Source organism: Lepidochelys kempii, chromosome 4 (assembly GCF_965140285.1).
Source record: "Lepidochelys kempii isolate rLepKem1 chromosome 4, rLepKem1.hap1, whole genome shotgun sequence".
Classification (NCBI taxonomy): Eukaryota; Metazoa; Chordata; order Testudines; family Cheloniidae; genus Lepidochelys; species Lepidochelys kempii.
In genome coordinates this window covers 44,024,585-44,046,582 of record NC_136383.1, presented here as the reverse complement: position 1 = coordinate 44,046,582, position 21,998 = coordinate 44,024,585, and the positions used below count along the sequence as shown (strand labels likewise).

Sequence of the window (21,998 nt, the reverse complement as noted above, 5' to 3'; positions counted from 1 at the left end):
TCGGTCCATGCTGGAGCTCTTTTGCGATTCTGGGACTCCATCATGGTCACCTGCAGCTTGCCACGGTGGCCAAACAGGAAATGAGATTCAAAAGTTCACGGTTCTTTTCCTGTCTACCTGGCCAGTGCATCTGAGTTGAGAGTGCTGTCCAGAGTGGTCACAATCGAGCACTCTGGGATAGCTCCCGGAGGCCAATACCGTCAAATTGTGTCCACAGTACCCCAAATTTGAGCCGGCAAGGCCGATTTAAGCGTTAATCCACTTGTCAGGGGTGGAGTAAGGAAATTGATTTTAAGAGCCCTTTAAGTCGAAATAAAGGGCTTCATCATGTGGACGGGTGCAGGTTTACATCGATTTAACGCTGCTAAATTTGACCTAAAGTCCTAGTGTAGACTAGGGCTTAGTGTTTGCAGGATTAGGGCCTACCTGAGAGATGGATTTCACAGATGTGCAAAAGTAAGGGAATTAAAAAAAAAACAAAAACCCCACCCTTCAGATATATGCTGAAATACCACCTTAAACTGTTTCTTCTTCACATGAGGCATGTGACTAAAAATTATAGAAATATGTAGTAGTATTTACATATCCTCTTTAGGATGTAGATACTATATTTAAGCAAATATCCTTAGTCATAAAGAATGATGGGGAGAGTGTGACAGAAAATGTGTACAGAATGGTTTATAAATATTTTTCTGGAGAACACCAGTAGTTATTTATGTATATATTTGAAATACATTAGGAAGTGAGAGCTCTTTGAAAAAAGAGAGTCACATTTAAAAGCAACCTAACTTCAGTTTGTCTGTTTTTTTAAAGTTCATAATAGTGCTTATTTCTGAACTACCTCAAGTTTTTTTTCTGAACCCCTTACTGCTTTGTGCAGAAACATTACTTTGCAAAATTTGCAGCAGATAATCTGTGATTCTGGTCTTCAGAACAAAGTGAGAAGTTAATGCCAGTATGTTCATTATCTGCAGAGTGTACATGCATGACCGTTATTTAAATAAGTTGGAAATTTTGAAGCAGCAATCAAGGAGTTAAGACAATCATCACTGTCTCATCATTTTCTTTGAGTAGCTACGTTACCATGAACATTTCCTTAGCAAGCTGTATAGCTGTTGTGCTGGTTCATATTTTGGGTGGGAAAAAAATGAAGAAAAAATGAAGTATACTTTTGTTTAATTTTGGAATTATTGCCTTGTGTTAATGGATTTTTTCCTTAATTTGCCTGTTGCTTTACTCTTCCTCCTTCTCCATTCAAAGCTGTCACCCACAGCTTTGTGTTTGCCAAATGCTAGAGAGCTCTGACACAAGGAAGAAAACAAAACTCTTGCTTTTTGTTCTCACACACATGCACACACAGCTGTACTAGTACTCTAATAATTAAGCCAATCTGGAATTCCCCATTTTCTTTATGATCCCAAAGTGCTGCCATGAGTTCCTGTTATATTTGGCCTTCCCCAAAAAGCAATGTATCCTCTTTTGAGGATGTCACTTGTGCTCTCATTCAGCTTCTTCTAAGAAGCCACTCTGACATGCTCCCTCTATCTTGTCAGGGATGGCATGATATTTACCAGGGGTGTTTTTTACCACTCTGGGAAAAACTAGTTAGTTCTAGTTTAAGATATTTTGTATCTTAAAAAGTGGTTCATGAATGCATACCATATTACTTAGTTTTAGTTGGATGTGGTAGTAAATTGATAATTTAATTTGGAGTTGTACCAATAAAGAGTAAAACTGCAGGAGGCATAATATTAATATGTTAACTATAATATTGAACATATGAAAGTCTGTATATTCAAGTATTTTCTCAAGGAAGTTATACATATCACTCATGATTAGTTTAATATTATATAAACAAAAGTCAAACATTTTACATGAAAATGCAGAGTTGTAGGCTTGAAGCATTAAGCAATCGTGAGCATGCTGATTTCCAGACATCCAATCTGGGTTCATTTGGCCATGCAGCATTCTGTAGCAGAATACCAACCTTGATGTAGTGGATAGACTGAGGCTATTCCTCAGTTTTGAATGGGTATATCCAAAGTTTGAAAAGATTCGTTCTCTGTTTGCTGGATACCAATGCAATTTTTCCCAATTTAAGCCAGTATTTACCAGCACTCTTTTGTAAAGTAGTTTTCCCCCCAGGAAACTGCCAACCCTGCATCTCATCCTGTAAGGTAGTCAGCCATGCCCAGATGCATTTATCCATACGATTTTTTGCCCCAAAACGTGCCAAGTCCCTCTTGGGTTAATTATCTAAGGTGTAATAGGGTAGCTGCATGGTGAAGGCATCCAACTGATCGGGCTAGCTCAGTAGCTTGATTTTTTCAGTAGTATGCGTACATATATGTTGCAACCTATGTTGTTTTTCCATTATTTAGGAGCCAAACAGCTTTATAGAAATTTAAAAAAAAATAAAAAATACCAGGGCAATGTGAGAAATTGCATTTACTGTTTGTTACAAGAAAAATTGTGTGGCCTATGAAGATGGTCTTTTTTTATGAGAAATCTGTACATTTAAAAAAAAATGAATACTTTCCTTAAAATGTAGAGTGACATATGCCTCCAATCCACTACATCAATGAAACTACTTCTAACTGCCCATTTAAGCAATCATATAATCTAGGTAAAGATTTATACAGTATCTGTCTGACTTTTTTTTTTTTTTTTCCAGATCAGAGACTAAATGCGGCACTCAGACAGCATCAAGCAGAGAACCTTCTGAGAACTACCTCTGTGCAAGTATGTTAATCAGGGCTTGTCAACACTGAGGATATTTACATTAGTGTAAGCCCTCAGTATAGGTGCATTGCACAAATGTAAAAATAAGTTTCACCAGTACAAGTTAGGCTGGTTTGAAATGTGTAAGTCATTCACCTCTGTGAATAAGTCCATTGCAGGCCTCTGCTGTTGCTGGTAGGTTTCCCAAACAGCAGTTCAGTGAAAGTGATGTGATTGTCTTGTCAGTTTCACTGTTAAGCAATAGGTTCTGAATGGCAGCAAAACTCACAAAACAGTGATTGGTTGGTGGGGTTGTTTTGCTCTGAGCAGCAGCAGAAACATTGGAACTGTCTGCAGATTTAGGGAGATCACAATACATCAGTTTAACCATTCAAATGTGAAAGGAGTATATTTGCAACCATAAGGGCTAAAAAGTTTTTTGTTTATATTTCATGAAAGCTTAATTTCTGCAGAAGTTGATGGTATATGCCCTGGAAAGATTCCTAGTTGCCCCAGTTCTTTTCAAGCCTTGCCTTTATAAGAAAGAATAATTAGCCCAACTCTTAGATTTGTGTATATGTGGCATGCACACTTCTGACATTATATACAGAGTTAAATTGTTAGATTAGCTGCTATCCTTTTTTGCCATTTTTCTGTGAATGACTGTTGTGCCTACCTCTATCCAGAAGTGAATATAGAAATCATATGTAGTCTCACTAGCATAGTGGATTCCTTGCTCTGTGATGTGATATGTCTGTCTATGTATGCATCCCAAGACACATCTAGAATTCCAGTGACAATTTTCTTTCAGATTCCACAGGAATTCTAAAAATTAGTTTATTGTGCATACATGCCTAAAACTGAACATGTGGGATATGATTTAAGTTTTGATTCTACTCCATTTGTACTCCAGTTCTTTATAGATTTGAGCTCTGAAGTCAAGTTAAGAACTTCCAGTTTTGTGCATTAATGTGCAAACTACTCTGTTACAGAAAAATGTCCTAAGGGGTGATGACACTCTGAAACCCTGGCTGACTGACCAAAGGTAATCCTATTTTCCATAGTTTAGAATGAGTAATATTTTCAGATTTTTTTAAATGAACTATTTAAAAACTGTCATGTACTCTAATAGTAGGGCATGGCCATTTTCAGCAGGTAACTTAGTTGTTTTATACATTTCTAATCATGAAAGTGTAAATAAAATGAATTTAGAAGGTATGATTATATGCTGGATTAAGTATCTTTAGCAATCTCCCTCTCCTTTTAATAAAAAAACAAAACAAGACACACACAAACTCCAAAGAATCCACTTAACTAGCCCTTGGGAGGAAAGAAATTGGAAGCTGTACATGGAAGAGAGACTATTTCCTCTGTGTCAGAATCATAGAAATGTAGGGCTGGAAGAGACTTCAGTAGGTCATCTAGTACAGTCCCCTGCACTGAGGCAGGACTAATTTATCTAGATCATCCCTGTCAGGTGTTTCTCATGTGTTTTTAAAAAATCTCCAGTGATTGAGATTCCGCAACCTCCCACATTGTTCCAGTGCTTAACTACAGTTACAGTTAGGAAGTTTTTACTAGTGTCTAACCTAAGTCTCCCTTGATGCAATTTAAGCCCATTACTTTGTGTCCTGTCCTCAGTAGTTAAGGAGAACAATTTATCACCCTTCTCTTTATAACCACCTTTTATATACTTGAAGACTTATGTCCCCGCTCAGTCTTCTCTTCCTTTAGACTAAGCAAACCCATCTTTCAGCCTTTCCTGGTAGGTCATGTTTTCTAGACCTTTATTTTTGTTGCTCTGTCTTGGACTTTCTCCAGTTTGTCCACAGTTTTCCTAAAGTGTGGCTCCCAGAACTGGACTCAGTAATCCAGTTGAAGCCTTATCTGTGCTGAGCAGAGTGGAAGAATTACTACTTGTCTTGGTTACAACACTCTTACTAATACATCCCAGAATTATGTTTGCTTCTTTTTTTTTTTTTATACAACAGTATTATCTTGTTGACTCATTGAGTTTGTGATCCCCTGTAATCTCTGGTCCTTTTCTGCAGTACTCCTTACCAGGCAGTCATTTCCCATTAGTGTAATGGTGCATCACTAGTACTTCACTTCAAGATTGCAATAGAAATCACATTGAGTGTGTTAGGGTTGCACCTGAATGAAAACAGCAAACAAAATTGAGTTAATAAAACTTGCCTCACTGGTGTTTATGGGTACTTCTTATTTCTTAATTGCAGACATTCAGGCAACCATGTTTTTATATACAAAAATGTTCACTTAAAGCTAACATGTCCAGAATAAATATTTACAAGAATGTTCACACCAGAAGTGTTTTCTTGGTCATTTTGGAGAGCTCTAGGGTAATTACTTAAGCTAAATCAAACAAATACAACTCTTCTTGGATAATTTGTAAACAAAGAAGATGGGAGTGGAGAAGAGGGATCCCTATTTATAAAGCCTAGGTCATCCAAAGAGGGAACAGAAGCAAAAAATCGCATAACTTAAGTGATCGTTCACATGGCACAAATAGTTAATGTTTATATCCACCAGTTTCTGAACAATAGGAAAAATATGGTTTATGTAGCTTATTTGCTGAACAGTTTTGACTAATAAAAGTGTTGCATGATTTTTGTTCATTTGGTGCTCAATATAGTCCTTATGATGTTTATCACAATGGTCTATGCACTTCTAGCTGTTTGCTGTTACATTTACTGTTAATACATGTTAGACGGGCTACCCCATTTTCCAAAATGGAGTTCAGGCAAAGGATAACTCAGACTCCGTACTGGGGAAGCTTCTTTATGGAACTTTGGCAGGAAAGAAGCCAACAGACATTTTGAATTAGTTCCAATTTATCTCAGAATTTTGGCATGTGAGTCTTTTAAAATTAAATTAGTCTGAGCACCCTTTGCTCAGGGGATGTCCGTTTATAGAGACAGTCAAGGTGCAGTCTTTTTGCGCTGCGTCAGACCAAAACCTCTGGACCAGGCAATCGGTTCAAGATTATTAGCAGCCATAAAGAAGTTAAAGACTGTTAACATCAAGTCACTTACCTTCAACATCATGGTGTTTCTGAGTTCCAACATCTTACCTTTGGAACCAGTTGCCAGGATCCTGAGGGCTCTCACCTTCAGTCCCACGATTTCAGCTTCCAGATCCCTGGAGCCCGTCGATCACCTGTGAAGACAAGTGCATCTTAACCTCATTCCTGCTGGTTGAGAAAACCTAAAGCAGTGGTTTTCAAACGTTTTTTCTGATGACCCAGTTGAAGAAAATTGTTGATGCCCGTGACCCAGTGGAGCTGGGGATGAGGGGTTTGGGGGGGGTGGGGGAGCTCAAGGCTGAGGCAGAGGGTTGGGGTGCAGGGGTGAGGGCTGCAAGGTGGGGCTAGGAATGAGGAGTGCAGGGTGTGGGAGGGGGGCTCTGAGCTGGGGCAGAGGATTGGGATGTGGGGGTGAGTGGGCGGGCTTGGGGATGAGGGGTTTGGGGTGTAGGAGGGGGCTCTGGGTTGGGGGGCTCAGGGCTGGGACACGGGATTGGGGTGCGGGCTTATCTCAGACAGCTTCTCATCAGCAGCACAGTAGGGGTACCAAGGCAGGCTTCCTGCCAGTCCTGGCACCGCTGACCATGCTGCACCCTGGAAGCGGCTTGCAGCACATCCAGCTCCTAGGCCGAGGCACACAAGCAGCTCTGCTCAGCTCTTGCCCGCAGGCACCGCTCCCTGTTCTCATTTTTACTGCTCTTAAATAAATCTGTTTCGGAAAAATCCTCTCTCTGTCTCTTTTGTCCACTATACCACACAAGGGAGGTGGAAGGCACACCAGCTTCTATCTAACCCCAGTTCATAGATCTGGAGGGGTGAAAAGATCCTGCTGCTGAAACCAGAATTGTAGCTGGTCTATTTACTCTGAGTTTCAGGTTAACAAAAGTATGTGTAAAAATTCCAGCCTGTTCACAAAGTGTGATCTTATATTTAAGGCAGTTGACTGGAACTTGGGAGTTACAAGTTCACTACCTAGCTCTGTCACTGACATCCTGTGTCACTTTGGGAAAATTGCTTAATAGTTCAGGTCTCAGTTCCTGTCTGTAATATGGAGAGAAGAAAGGATAGGTTGTCTATTCAGTTTATAAAGTTTGAGGCAGGTATTTGTACAGTGAATAGCACCAGAGGGCTTCTGTCTCCCTTGGGGTCTCTAGCACTGCTTTGTCTGAATAGAAGAAAAAGTAAAATAGGTTATTTAGGAGAATTAGTATCAATTAGAATTGTAGGACTGGAAGGGACCTTGAGAGGTCTTCTAGTCCAGTCCCCTGCACTCAAGGCAGGATTAAGTATTGTCTAGACCAGTGGTTCCCAAACTTGTTCCGCCACTTGTGCGGGGAAAGCCCCTGGCGGGCCAGGCTGGCTTGTTTACCTGCTGCGTCCGCAAGTTTGGCTGATCGCGGCTCCCAGTGGCCGTGGTTCGCTGCTCCAGGCCAGTGGGAGCCGCTGGAAGCAGTGGCCAGTACGTCCCTTGGCCCGCACCTCTTCCAGCAGCTCCCACTGGCCTGGAGCAGTGAACCGTGGTCACTGGGAGCCGCAATCGGCCGAACCTGCGGACATGGCAGGTAAACAAACTGGCCTGGCCCACCAAGGGCTTTCCCTGCACAAGTGGCGGAATAAGTTTGGGAACCACTGGTCTAGACCATGCCTGACAAGTGTTTAACCTGCTCTTAAAAATCTCTAATGACAGAGATTCCACAACCTCCCATAGGCAATTTATAGAATGGATCTCTGTAGATATGACTTCATATAGACAATGGGGCAAACTGAGTAGTGATTTTTAAACAGTAGATCAAATTGCTTGTGGTTGCAAATTGGTCAATAAGCAAGTGTGAAAAACTTGAACTGTTGGAGAAGAAAGAACTATAGTAGGAAAAAACTACTAGGAAGAAAAACAACATGTGAATGAAAGTGCATTATTTTACACCCTCCTTATAGTTGATGTTCCTGCTTTGTTTCTTGCACATACAAGAGTACAGTTTATGGTCTATATGTTAAATCTTAAGTTTTTCCCTTTTCTAGTGTTTCACTCAATAATGTTGCATTAACATCACTTTTGCAGTTAAAGTAGCTTAATTTTGATAGCCGAAAACTAAGTTTTGCAAATGCGCTTAAACTTTGCATTACATTTTTCTTTAAGGTTTCAGAGTAGCAGCCGTGTTAGTCTGTATTCACAAAATGAAAAGGAGTACTTGTGGCACCTTAGAGACTAATAAATTTATTTGAGCATAAGCTTTCATGCATCCGATGAAGTGAGCTGTAGCTCACGAAAGCTTATGCGCAAATAAATTTGTTAGTCTCTAAGATGCCACCAGTACTCCTTTTCATTTTTAAGTTGATGTGCATACTTTAAAAATAATAACCAAAGGTTATTCATTTGACTAATCTTATAGTTCCATCAGGAAGTAGAGAAAAACACTCTTTTTGGCTCAGGTTGAATAGTAGTTGAGGGCATTTCTGTAAAACCAGGTAATTACCAGAACACTGCTGCAACTATAATTATCTTATGCATTTCTTTCACTTTTAGCTTACTGTTCCCTCTAATTTCTGAGTATGATAAACATCTGGAGGAAATGAGTGAACAGCTGCAGTATTATCAGGTATGAATCATACCACCAGAAATGTATGTTTGTTATTTATTAAGAAAAAACGTGCAATTCAATATTTAAAGTTTTATCTCTCTCCATTTAAAAATTAGGAAATAAAATTGTAAGTGCCAATATTAAGAGGAACTAAGTCAACACAAGGACTGTAAAATCCAATACAAGGACTGTAAATCTTGTAAATGAAGTGTTTGCTTCAATATTAAGCACCAACATTCTTATAATCTGAAGATAAAGTAGACCAGAAACTAGTTTATAGCTTTGTACATGGTGTGCTCAAATTACAACCTTCTAGAATTACCTTAATTTTAGAGCACAGTGGCTGCCATCAGTAGTAATATTTCAGTCCTCTAGTACTAATAGCTTACTGCACTAATTTCCACGGAAGGAAACTGTTTTGTACTACCTTTTGAAGTTTTACTAGGGTACTGCCTTTTTTGAAGGGAGAGGTGGATTTTTATGAAAAGAAATTGAGTATGCCCAGCCTGCCCAATATATTTCTATGCTCTTGGAAATGGCATTGAGAGACTAAATATGCCCATTGACGTATTCCTGCTGCCACATTAGGTAGGAGTGGCAAGAATCCTATTTAGTGAAATATTAAATATTAGCTTGAGTTCTTAAACTGAGTTCATTACACAGGAACACCCACATTAAACTCTGAAAACCAAATTTAGTGATGACTTTGCTACTGCTGTGTGTAGCTGTTCACTTGTAACACTATACAATGTTTGTAACATTTATGCAAGATGTTTTATTGTATTATAAAACTTGTATATTATCTACCCGTTAATTCTCTTGCAAAAATAAAAATCACTTTTACACAATTGTCCATCTTTAAACATAGCTAGTCCGAAATAAAAGTTAAGTTTGTGAAAGTTAAAGGAATGGTATTTCAGTGTGTGACTTTACTGCTTAAAGGCCCTTTGATTTAAATGTGAAATTTCACTGTCAAATTTTACTCTCTCAGGCACAGATGGGCGAGATGAGACTAAAACTTGAACAAGTCACCAAGGAAAATGAAAGGTAAATTTAATTGATTAATATATTACTAAAAAAATTTCTAGGGACCTGGAGATAAACCTCTGAACCTTTGTACTGTGGCCAAAATTTTCATACTTGCACGTTTAAACTTAGGCTCTTAGGTGTTGAAATGTGTGTTAAGGCACCCAGGTTTGGAAATTTGGGCTATGTATATACATAATAAATGAGGAATAAAACACATTTGGTTGTTTAGAAGTCAGTGTATACATTTCTTGTGTATTTTAAAGTGTGCATTTTTTTAAAATATGCATATGTTAAAACATTTGTGATGTTCGTAATTGAGAATAGACTCCAGACTGGCTTGTCTTTTTCCTGCTTCTCTATAGCAGGTTGTCTCTTCCGCGATCTCTGCTTCCAATGTACCCTGGCTTCTGGGATTCTACATTTGTTCCTATCCTCTCGCTCCTCCACACACCTTTTGACACTAATTTTTACACTATTAATGTTCCCAGAAATACAGATGCAGTCTTGCGAATATAACAATATAGTATTCGCTATCCATTAAAGTCAATGAGACTACTCATGAAAGTAAGAACTGTACACAGTGTTGCCATGATCAGCATTATGTCATCAGCAAATCTGCCATCTGCGAATACCTCTAACATCAGCACATTCTTGTGGTGTCTCACCAGGTGAATGAGGGGGAAATCTACCATGGGCATAGATTCTGGGTCATGACCAGCTCCAGGTTGAACCTTCAGTCTCACTCTATATGGTGCCTTCCCTGCTCCCAGCTCTGTTACAAAACATACTCTATTTCAACCTCCCAGCAGCAAAAGATAGGAGTTCACGTCAGAGCTCTATTAAAGCCTTTCTTGATTAGCAGTTGTAGTCACTGAGCCACATTAACAAAATTTGAGTGGGTGACGACATATTCAACCAAGATGCTCAAATCAGAAAATTAATACATTCAGTGCTCATATTAAGAGAAATGTTGGTGTTGAGAAAAATGCTTAGCTGGCATCCCGGCTGGACCCTCTGTCATGTCCACTTTATTAATACCTTTGTAATTTATAATAAATGTAGAATGTACTTTTCAAGAGTGATATGCTTTACATAAAAATACATGTTCAGTTCATTTCTCTTGGTGGACATATACATCAATGTATTGAACTTTCAACATTCTTATGTTAGTGTGCAAGTGTCTTCTGATATCTGTTGATTGCTAATAAACTAATAAGACTGAAAATCAGAGATGATAGACCAGCAGAAAGTGTTTGTGGTGATCTAAGAAAATCACTGTGGTATATGCTCTCCCAATAACCATTGCTGTGCTGTAAAGTAATTCAATTTAGTTCACGTGATCTCTTATTGCATAAATATAAGCTATTTTCAGTGTGACAGGTGTGCAGGGTGAGAGATAAACAAGCATGTAGTTTATTACATGACAGATTTTCTCCACTTCAGTTGTAGAATTTACATTTGTTTTCCCAGGTATGCATGTTATATGCAAATTATTCTGTTGACTATCAGATATTAAAACACATCTGGCCTTCAAAATATACTGTCACTTTAAATGGTGACATTCTTATCAGCTATGAAGGAACACAGATCAGACAGCAAAGAGACAAGGAAATCCAAGAGGTAGCTGGGGGGGGGGGGGGGGGGGCTGCAGGAGAGGCCTAGTGCAAATTGAAACAAATTAATAGTTAAACTATTTACACAAGCCTCTGCTTGACTTAGCATGTAGCAGTCACTATGACATTTCTGCTGATTTTGGTGTAAAAACTGTATTTGCTATGTGAAGTAGCGATATGTTTTGCTGAGAAGTGGTTATATTTAATGTGTATGCATACATAAAGTTAAAAGGCAAGTTAACTTGTAATATAGTTAAGTATTTTCAAATACTGCAACTGGCCCTGGGACTCCTTGCCAATTTTTGTAGTTTTAAAAAAAAAAACGGGGGAGGGGTGAAGTATGTTTCTCTCTTCTGTTGCTGTGTGAGAGGGCAACATATAGAAGAGGAGTAGATTAAACTATGCAGGGGAAACAGTATAACTGTAAATTTTCAGGCTTTTTAATCTTTTGCATATGTAGATCTTTTTCTGTAACCTTTTATACTAATCTTGGGTATTGCTTCTAAAACAGTAAATACAAGTGAAATATAAGTGGGATTTGAGTTGACTGTCCCTGTATGTCTTAATTCTTCAAAAGAAAGGAGCAGGGTTACTTATGATTATCAGAGTAACATTGGAAACCTACCCTTTGTAAGTGAGCAGTGCAATAAAGATACTGTGTAACTGAAATCTAGTCTTAAAGTATTTATACTACTACTTCATGATGTTTTTTCTGTCTGTTTAGGCAGACAACTGCCATTAATGACAATGGAAATTATGCTAATGTATTAATAATCATTTGGCACTTATTATCAAAATACTGTTCAAATGGAAAATAGTCTAAAACTTTCAGTTAATTTTAAAGCATTTGCAGAAATATTCAGGTATCAGGATTCTTTAAGAGGGCTTGAAAAAAATCTATTCATTCAGAGCAAGTATTTTTGTGTTAGTGCCATTAGCATCTGCAGAATCTTCAATTTAAAAAAAACGTTTCTGGCTCTTATGGTTGTATCTGCATATCACTCTTGATTAATCTCTACTCTGAGGGCAGCATGGGAGGGAAGCTTTAACTGCCTCAATGGAGGTGGCCTAGACCTAATTGATTTGGGGTGGGGAGCAGCATTAATTGGAGGCCCAGAGTACAACCAGCCGTAATCTGGAGTCTTTAGACTCAAACAATATGGGATTCCCAAACTAAGAGATTGAATGGGTCCAATTCAGCGCACCTGTGTATTTGGGTAAGCTCAGTCCTTCAGCAAACAGATATGGATAAACTTTTCAAGGCCTGTTAACTGATTTGACAGACACCTCTTTAGATAAATTTTATATGTGTGCAGTTGGAGGTCTATCATTGGGGACAATGTATACCTTCAAATCACCGGCACTGCTATGGATACCCGCATGGCCCCATAGTATGCCAACATTTTTATGGCTGACTAAGAACAATGCTTCCTCAGCTCTCGTCCCCTAATGGCCCTACTCTACTTGCGCTACATTGATGACATCTTCATCATCTGGACCCATGGAAAAGAAGCCCTTGAGGAATTCCACCATGATTTCAACAATTTCCATCCCACCATCAACCTCAGCCTGGACCAGTCCACACAAGAGATCGACTTCCTGGACACTACGGTGCTAATAAGTGATGATCACATAAAAACCACCCTATGCCGGAAACCTACTGACCGCTATGCCTACCTACACACCTCCAGCTTTCATCGAGACCACACCACACGATCCATCATCTACAGCCAAGCTGTATGATACAACCGCATTTGCTCCAACCCCTCAGACAGAGACAAACACCTACAAGATCTCTATCATGCATTCTTACAACTACAATACCCAGCTGCTGAATTGAAGAAACAGATTGAAAGATCCAGAAGAGTACCCAGAAGTTACCTACTACAGGACAGCCCAACAAAGAAAATAACAGAATGCCACTAGCCATCACCTTCAGCCCCCAACTAAAACCTCTCCAACGCATCATCAAGGATCTACAACCTATCCTGAAAGACAACCCATCACTCTCTCAGATCTTGGGAGACAGGCCAGTTCTTGCTTACGGACAGCCCCCCAACCTGAAGCAAATTCTCACCAGCGACCATACACCACACAACATAACCGCTAACCCAGGAACCTGTCCTTGCAACAAAGCCTGTTGCCAACTGTCTCCACATATCTATTCAGGGGACACCAGTATAGGGCCTAATCACATCAGCCACACTATCAGAGGCTCGTTCACCTGCACATCAACCAATGTGATATATGCCATCATGTGCCAGCAATGCCCCTCTGCCAAGTACATTGGCCAAACTGGACAGTCTTTACGTAAAAGAATAAATGGGCACAAATCAGACGTCAAGAATTATAACATTCAAAAACCAGTCGGAGAACACCTTCAATCTCTCTGGTCACTCGATTACAGACCTAAAAGTGACAATTCTTCAACAAAAAAACTTCAAAAACAGACTCCAACGAGAGACTGCTGAATTGGAATTAATTTGCAAACTGGACACCATTACATTAGGCTTGAATAAAGACTGGGAATGGATGTGTCATTACACAAAGTAAAACTATTTCCCCATGTTTAATTCCTCCCCTACTGTTCCTCACATGTTCTTGGGCTGGAAATGGCCCACCTTGATTATCACTACAAAAAGTTTTTTTTTTCTCTCCTGCTGGTAATAGCTCACCTTACTTGATCACTCTGGTTACAGTGTGTATGGTAACACCCATTGTTTCATGTTCTCTGTGTATATAAATCTCCCCACTGTATTTTCCACTGCATATATCCGATGAAGTGAGCTATAGCTCACGAAAGCTTATACTCAAATCAATTTGTTGGTCTCTAAGGTGCCACCAGTACTCCTTTTCTTTTTGTGGATACAGACGAACACGGCTGCTACTCTGAAACCTGTCATTCGAGTGTCTCTGGGGTGAAGAGCGGATTACAAATTTAAGGCCAAATCCTGCTGCCCTTAATAATGCCAATAATCTTAATAAACATGAATAAGGTCTGTGGTATCTGTTTATTACACAGTTGATCAGGAGTTTAAGTAGCACTTACATATCTTTCATCAATGTGTAGAAAATAGTACTGTAGCACAGGGAGGCCTAGAATGGGCTAGCTGCCCAGACCCTGTGGGTATGTACATGGGGCAGCTAGCCCATGTTTCTGCTGCCCATATTACCATGGCTATATTACTACTTTTTGCATGCTTGATTTTTCGCCCTCTCCATAGATGCAGATGGGGGTGCACATTTGTATCCTTCTGCATCAGTTGCTGCACACTACATGGAATTTATTTTCTCGTGGGTGGCAGAAACTGTCAGTCATTGTCCTCCTTTAACTGTTCCATCAATGGAGGACAGCCTTATGTCACAATCAGTGATTCACAGCAGCCCAGCAAATCACTGCATCCCCAGACACCCCAGCCATGGTACTTCTCCTATCCTTCTCTACCTAGCCAATGCTGCCCACTTTTGGGGGTTTTGTGGCTGACTAAGGCCAGCAGGCAAGGCAGGTGGATGTGGATGCCTTGAAGGAAACTGAAGTTGCACAAAGCAGGCACTCTCTGAGTGAGTCTCTCTGAGAGTTGACTTTTCCTCAATAAGGTCTTCTCTCAAACATACCCACACTTACACCAATACACAAACTAATCAATCCATTTATCTTACAGGCAAGTAAGGAAGGAGGATTTATTTTAGTTTTAAATGCTTGGGAGGTGCTTGATAGTGCAGTGAGGGGACTACTACCGCAGTTCTTCTTGGCAGTTACAAGGGCTGCCACTCTGAAAGAGAGTGGGACAATTTACATGAAGGAGATTATCTAGTAGGAAAAGCCACCACAAGATAATACTCCAGAACACTGCCTTAGCATTTGGAAAAAAACAAGAGTCAAAATGTTATAATTTTAGAAGTTTGATCAATTTCATATGAAATTGATCAATGATTTTGAACATTCTGTAAGATCCAAACTTTAGTTTAAAAATAAAGTTGCTAGTAGTCTCAACTGCAGTCCCTCTGGTACATTGCACAGTCACTCAAGTAATCTTTGGAGAGCAGAAATCATGTTCATTTCAATGGCAAACTCAAAGATCTACCTCTAGCCTTGCAGAGCTCCACTCTTCTTCATTGGATAACAATTTATATTTTTTAAGCATATGCTATGATTTAAAAGCACATCCATCTTGCTTTCACCCAGAGTAATTCTGATCTCTTGACTAAATATACAGTTACTGCAAAAATTATGTTTACTGAAGATATGAAGGCCTTTATTTTTGCCTAAAACATCAAGGAAAAAACAATCAAAACATAAGTTGTAAAAGTCCTAGAAAAGCACCTGAAACCTTGAGTTTAATTTAGTCGTCCCCCCCGTCTTTGGCTAACTTAGAAGTAAGTGTCTCTACATGCATGCACTTCCATGGAGGAAGAAGTTGGATAAGAGGCAGCAACATATGTGCTAGTATTCATGAGGAATGGGGTTAAAATGGAGACTCAGATTAGATCCTTAATACCACTGTTTTTCTACAATGTTAGTCTCAATGACAGGCAAAATTTATTTTTAGAAGCTGGCGTATTAGCACAACAAAAATGCTTGCAAAGCTATAGACTTTATTTTTAATAGCTGAACTTCAGGATGAAATAACCTTAGGACTTCTGTACAAGGGTCTTTAGTTTGCACCGGAGAGGTGTAAGATTTAGTCCATGCTGCACACTAGCATGTCATTCATTGACTGGCTTGTATGGACCTGCTGTTGCGCACTAAGAATTCCCTAGGGCACATCAGTGTAGGCCCATTTCACACATTATGTCAGTACGTACTAGGGAACTTTTAGTGCACACCGTCAGCGTGTACGTGGGCTAGTTAGTCACGACTGAAAATGTATACCCCTCTGGTTTGGACTAATGCACCATGTAGACAAGCCTTTAGTATTTAATGAGTTTCTTCTGGAGAGGAAAGCAAGGGTCTTGTATGAATTTGTTACCTCTTTGAGAAGATTAAACAATTTTACGATTTCTAACCTAATTTATAGTGAAATTCATGCTTTTTAAATTAGTCTTAATTTTTATAATATACTCAAAGATAATTACACATTAATTCAAAATATCAATTACATTTAGAAGGTGCACTGAAAATATAACTTGTTTTAAAGATTTAGTTGTAATCAATTTTACATTAATTGTACTTATGCTATGCCAAATGTTTTTTTTTTTAAATATTGTTGAAAAAGCAATGGTTTATTGCATTATTTGTGTCACAGGCTGCATGAGGAATTGAAAGAGGCTGTTGAGAAGCAGCTGGAGGCCCTTCCTTCTGGCATTCTCTTGGGGAGTGATGTGTTTGCAGATGAAGAAATAGTAAGAAACCTTCAAGATCAGTTACAACTAGCCAATCAAGTGAGTGATTTTAAAACACAGCTGCTACTTTATTTCTTTGGCTAATTCCTTTGCACATGGGGGAAAATGTCTCCATCAGTTGGTAAGGAATCCTTCTTCATAACCATCTTTTTTGGATTAGGAATATTAAAATACTCTTTACTGATTGTTTTGGGGGGAGAGGGGGTACAAAACTACAAACTGATAGTTTTGATTACCAGTCTGAAAGAGTTCTGAGTTTTGTACCCAGAAAGTTTGTGTTTTGTACTAATACTTAATTACTGTTTTTTTTTTTCAATTCCCGACTAGAGAGGGGAAATAGTGATGAGGCAGGATGGTAAAGCCTTTCTACATCCACTGGTGAATATTTCAAGATGTATTCTCAATCATTTTTGGCAAACACTGGTCAAAAAGATAGTAAATGTGAAATGAGAAAATTTTGCATTGTTTGGAAGGTAGAAAATCAGAATCTAAAGCTAGAAAAGGCTAGGTTCTCTAATCTAAGATCATTACTATAACCGGCTGATGTTCTATCTTTTGTATACAAAGACCAAATTCTGCTGTTGCACAGGTGCAGCTCCTATAATTTCACTGGGTGTTGATCCACGTAATTGAGAGCTTATTTTAACTATTTGAATCAAATTTGGCTGGTTTTCAAACCTTTGTATATGTTGAATCAGACAGTCTCAGAACTCTTGGTAGAAGCCACATGTCGCTTCTAATTTAAACTTTTGAAAAGAGCTATGCTAAAAAAAAAGGCAGAGTCTATTCAGTTCAGATCTTTACAATGACACGGTCATCTTAAGTCACACTTTCTTGAAACATTTTCATTTATCTAAAATTGGTATTTTGTGAATAGTCACAAAATGGGACTTCTGGTTTCAGTAGTAGAACCATGAATTATCATTGAATTCATCTATTTAAACAAACAAAAACACCCCATCTTGAGTCTGCTTTTTGGAGGCTGGGAAGGGAGAGAGAAAAGTGCATCAGGAGATCTTGGATGAGATCCATAAAAGTATCTAGAGAAATAAAATTCTGACTCCCTATGAAAACTACATCCCTATCAATACCAGCCATAGCGCGTAGTATGACTGTGGGTATGCTTTGGAAAGCTGTGTGTCTCCTACATTCATTCAGTAAAAAAGATATCTAGTAGTCACTGTATCTTGATGGTGAAAGAATAGAAACAGGAAGTCACATTTACAGTACTTATATTAAATTTCTTTAATATAAAGGAAAACGTTCCCTGTTTTTAAAGTGTTGTACATTAAGATAAACATGTTCTGCTAAGAGAATTTTATATATAATCTTTCTTGTTTTTAAACCTTCTAGGAAAAAGAGCAAGCACTAGAGCTCTGGCAGACAGTATCACAGGAACTAGATCAACTCCAGCAGCGATACCAGGGGCACATGACTGAAGCACAGATTCATGTGGTAGAAGGGCAAAAGCAAAAAGTAATTTTGATTGTATTGTTTCTTTTGTCGAGTCATTGTATTCTGGAGAAATTCAGGGCTGTAAGTAAGTCAAATTTAAAATGGTGTATATCACTAGTTAGCTATCTGCCACCAAATGTATTATAGCAATCATCTAAATATTATTTAATGGTCAGAGACAATTGTAGATTTCAGGTGCCACTCTTTTTTGTTCTAATCCATATGGTACAGTTAGGCTATATTTCATGTGTCCATTGACAATCAGATGGGGAATGCATATTGCAGTAGGGGTGTGTGTGTGTGTGTGTGTGTGTAAAGAACTACAATGAACTAGAGCAAGAATCAGTCATGTGGTTCTTCAGCACCCTTCAAAAATAAGTGTTTTTTTGTTTGTTTGTTTTGTTTTTGTAAAGGTTCAGTTCATACCCCTGGCTGCACTGTTTAATTAGTGGTCTGTGGGCTAAATTGCAGCAGGGTGCTATATGTAGCTACCTGTCAGGAAATCCAAACTCCGCAAAGTGAATATGGGGTAGAAGGCATTGTTCATTTTTTCCCACATAACCTGTGAGAAAACTGCTCTACAGATCCTTTGTGACAAGAGTTACATAGAGGGTGTTCTGGAGTCAGGGAAGTGGTCCAAATGTTTATGCATGTTTGCATCTTGCTAGGTTTGTACCCATTTAGGAGGGAGGCATTATATGACTGCTTAGAAATTGACCATAAGGCTTTAGACTCTTTTTTTTCCCCAGTAGTAAATCTGTGATGTGACCAAAGATTTACCAGGTCGAATCCCACTAATAATCGAACTAAAATCCAAAAAATTAAAGTAACATTGACTGCATATAACATAACATATATCTAATTTGTTGAAAATGCTTTTTAGTTGAACTTAAAATTCCTTTAGGATAATTACAAGCCCTTTATGATGATGATTATAAGCTCTGTATTTCCTATTTTAGAATCAGTTGGCTAGCTTTCAGCAACTGACTGAGCAACTTCGATTAGCCAATGAGAAAACAGAGTTGGTAAGTGATTCCATCTGGACAGTGCATTCATATTTTCAAACTATTAAATTGTTAGTTTATATTCTGGGGGGTATCAGGGTACTGTACTTGCCACAGGTGGCCCCTACTCCTGGCTGTTCTGGAGATGAACTCTCTTCTGGATCTGATGTCTCCCCTTGCGGTCTGCCCCCTCCCTGTTGTCCTTTCTCTCACTCTGCGGTCCCCCTCTCCCTCCAAGAACTGCAGTTTTCTCCAGGACTCAGCCGTCCAGCCAGGTCACTGTGTGGTTTCCCCTTCTGGGGTATAGAGGCTCACTGGACCTGCTGTCAAGGCAATGCCAATGCATCAGTGGCTGGTAGGGGAATCCAGGCTCACCCGCTTCTCCAGGTTCTAGCCCAGAGACCCTACAACATGCAGTGAAGGTCTGTTCGGTCTTCAACCTGGCTGCTCCCTACCCATCTCTCGTCTGAGTATGCCCCTCCATAAGGGGTCTACTCTTTCCCTTGGTTCCTTCCTTTCCTCTCCAATGCACAGAGAATGGCTATAGACTTCTTCACTGCAGCCATTTTTGTTATCAGCTTCTTGGCTTTATGCTCGCCCAGCCCACACCTGCTCACCTGAGCTTCATCTTCTAATGAGGGGTTGCGTCTCCAGCCTAATGCCCTCATGTGCGGCCTATCACTCTAATTGGCCCTTTCTCACCTTCATTAACCCTTTCAGGATTAGTGTGGAGTGAATGTCCCATCACAGGGGATTGCCAATAAAGGAAAACATAAAGACACGAAAAGAAAAAGAGTACTTGTGGCACCTTAGAGACTAACCAATTTATTTGAGCATAAGCTTTCATGAGCTACAGCTCAAAGGATGCTGTAGCTCACGAAAGCTTATGCTCAGATAAATTGGTTAGTCTCTAAGGTGCCACAGGTACTCCTTTTCTTTTTGCAAATACAGACTAACACGGCCTCTACTCTGAAACCTGTCATAAAGACACCAGACATTACATGTCCAGTAACATGACGCATAACATGCTGTCCTTGGATAATGTCATATAATTTACAATCAATTGGATCTTATCATAAATTGTCTTAATTGGTGTTTTTTTTGCTCTGGAAGAATACCTTACTGTGTAAACTAGGTTGTGTTACTCCCTTCCCCAGTAATTAATCTAGCGAGTAGCCCATCCAGAAAGCCTTACAGCTCTACACTTAAAGTTGTCTTCTTCCTTCCTTCCTGTATCTACCTTATGAAAAGAGCATAGGATTTGTCCTCTGTATAATATGGAGCCTGTGTTATCGATATTCTTCCCTTTCTAAACTTCAGAGTTTGTTTACTACAGATGGAAGTGTTAGGAATAAATCTTTTTTTTTTTTTATTTCTGGAGTTAGCTAAACTTTAGTTTGATTACTTTACATTTTTTGGCCTTTGTGACTTGACCAAGACCACAGATGGGGTCTGTCAGAGCTGGGAGTTGTCCTTTATTCGCAGTCCCATCGGCTGTACTGACTTTCGTGCTGCTGACCACTCTTGGCTGCTCAGCAGAGGAGTTTTTTCAGCCACAGGCAGCCAGCTGGTAGGAAGCTTGTGGTAGTCTTGTGCAATCCTTGGGTGGCTGTGGGGTAAACAATAATTTGTGATCTCTAGGAGAAATTGGTGACAGGCTTTCATCCTAGTGTATAGTTTGCATTATGTTTAATTTGAGTCTTGAAAATGTGAACATCTTCGCAAGGAAAAGGCAAGAAAGTTATTTTGTTTCAAAAGAAAACTAAGTTTGTCCAGCACATTTCTAGGTCTCCCATAATTACAGGTCATATAGGCCAGTTCTCCATCACATTTACCAGTGTTTTATAAGGTTTGTCACAGATGACATTGATGTCCTTGCCATTTACAGTCAGTCTTTTTAGGGTTATTTTTTTGGCTTGTGCTTCTGGGGCTTTGAAACCACCTTTTCCACTCTTGCATGTTGGCTTCTGCTCCAGTTAGCTGTAGGTCATGTTTTTCAAAAGTGGCTAGCAATTTTGGGTGTCGCATTTGAGACACCATAAAGGGGCTTGATTTTTTTTCAAGGGATTTGTGTTCCACACTTCCTGAAAATTAGACTTCTACAAAGTATCTCAGGTTGAGCATCCCAAACTGCTAGTCAGTTTGAAAAACTTGCCTTAGTGCATGGTTGAGCCTTGGCTTTCTGGTTTGTAATTTGACCTCATGATAATCAGTGGGTTTTTCTCTTTTCCTCACTTTCTGTATTCCCCCATCCCTTTAAGAAAAAGGTGAGATCAAAGCACACAGGTGTTGGGAATCAGAAGTAATTGCCACGAAGGAATTGCAGAGGGAAAATGGTGAGAGGCAGACAGGGAAGAGAGAGAAACAGGAGTATGGGAAAGGAAGTGAAGTAAAAGGGAAGAAATAGCAGTGGTTGTAAAGGTGAGCATATGTTCCTACAGAGTCATGTTAAACACAACAATAAGGTACATAATAGATTATGTCTGGGGTTCCAAATGTGTAACTGTCTCCCAGCAGATGGACCCTGTGCCAGGTAATGCCATATTGAGTTCTTTGGGGCTCCACATGGATTAAAATGTCAGTTTATCTGGTGACAATTACAGGATCAGGGCTCGAAAGTTCAGTTACTACATAAAGGCCATATTCTATCCTAGGTGTTTGTGCAAGCCTCCTGTTGATGTCAGTGGGAGTCCCTGTGATGGTTCTTAGGGCATTCAGGACTATGAGTCACCTTGTTACCCCCCTGCTTCCAGTAAGAGGGAGACTTGCTGGTGCTTAATTGCTTGTCAGCTCCCTGACACCAACTGCCTGTTAGCTACCCATACAATCTACTCTGGGTATGCCAGCTCTGTCTTTGCCTTGCAGGTTCACAGTAGGTATACACAAGTTCCTTTGAAGGATTCCCCTAAAGGGTCTGGCCCCTTATCCACTGAACACCGACAGATATACCAGGTTTGCTGTTCCTAAAGGAACAGTGTACACACTAGCTTGAATGATTCAACTCAGGATCATCTCCTTGTATAAGACCACAGCACTGAGATATAGTTATAGTGAAAACAACAAAAAGTTTTATTATCAAGGGTTCAAGAATCAAGAGATGGTGAGAAAATATAATGGAAACAAAAGCATTACATATAAAACAAAATCATAATGTGATTTTTCTAAACTTAACAGGCTAACTTTCTGTCTAAAGAACTTTCTCTGACTCAAA

At 39.4% G+C, this 21,998-nt stretch overlaps 1 protein-coding gene across 4 annotated transcripts in view; it reads left to right on the top strand.

Annotated features, from left to right (window-relative positions):
* Positions 1-21,998, top strand: part of SCLT1 (sodium channel and clathrin linker 1) — a 137,167-nt gene that overhangs the window by 7,856 nt on the left and 107,313 nt on the right. For 3 of the 4 annotated variants that reach the window (XM_073341115.2, XM_073341116.2, XM_073341117.2), the window contains exons 3-9: positions 2,675-2,742; positions 3,714-3,766; positions 8,289-8,361; positions 9,335-9,390; positions 16,232-16,367; positions 17,682-17,804; positions 18,743-18,808. In XM_073341115.2, coding sequence (XP_073197216.1) covers positions 2,675-2,742; positions 3,714-3,766; positions 8,289-8,361; positions 9,335-9,390; positions 16,232-16,367; positions 17,682-17,804; positions 18,743-18,808 — 575 coding nt within the window. Of the gene's footprint in view, positions 1-2,674; positions 2,743-3,634; positions 3,767-8,288; positions 8,362-9,334; positions 9,391-16,231; positions 16,368-17,681; positions 17,805-18,742; positions 18,809-21,998 lie in introns of all 4 variants that reach the window. The other variant, XM_073341118.2, reaches the window with a different exon arrangement.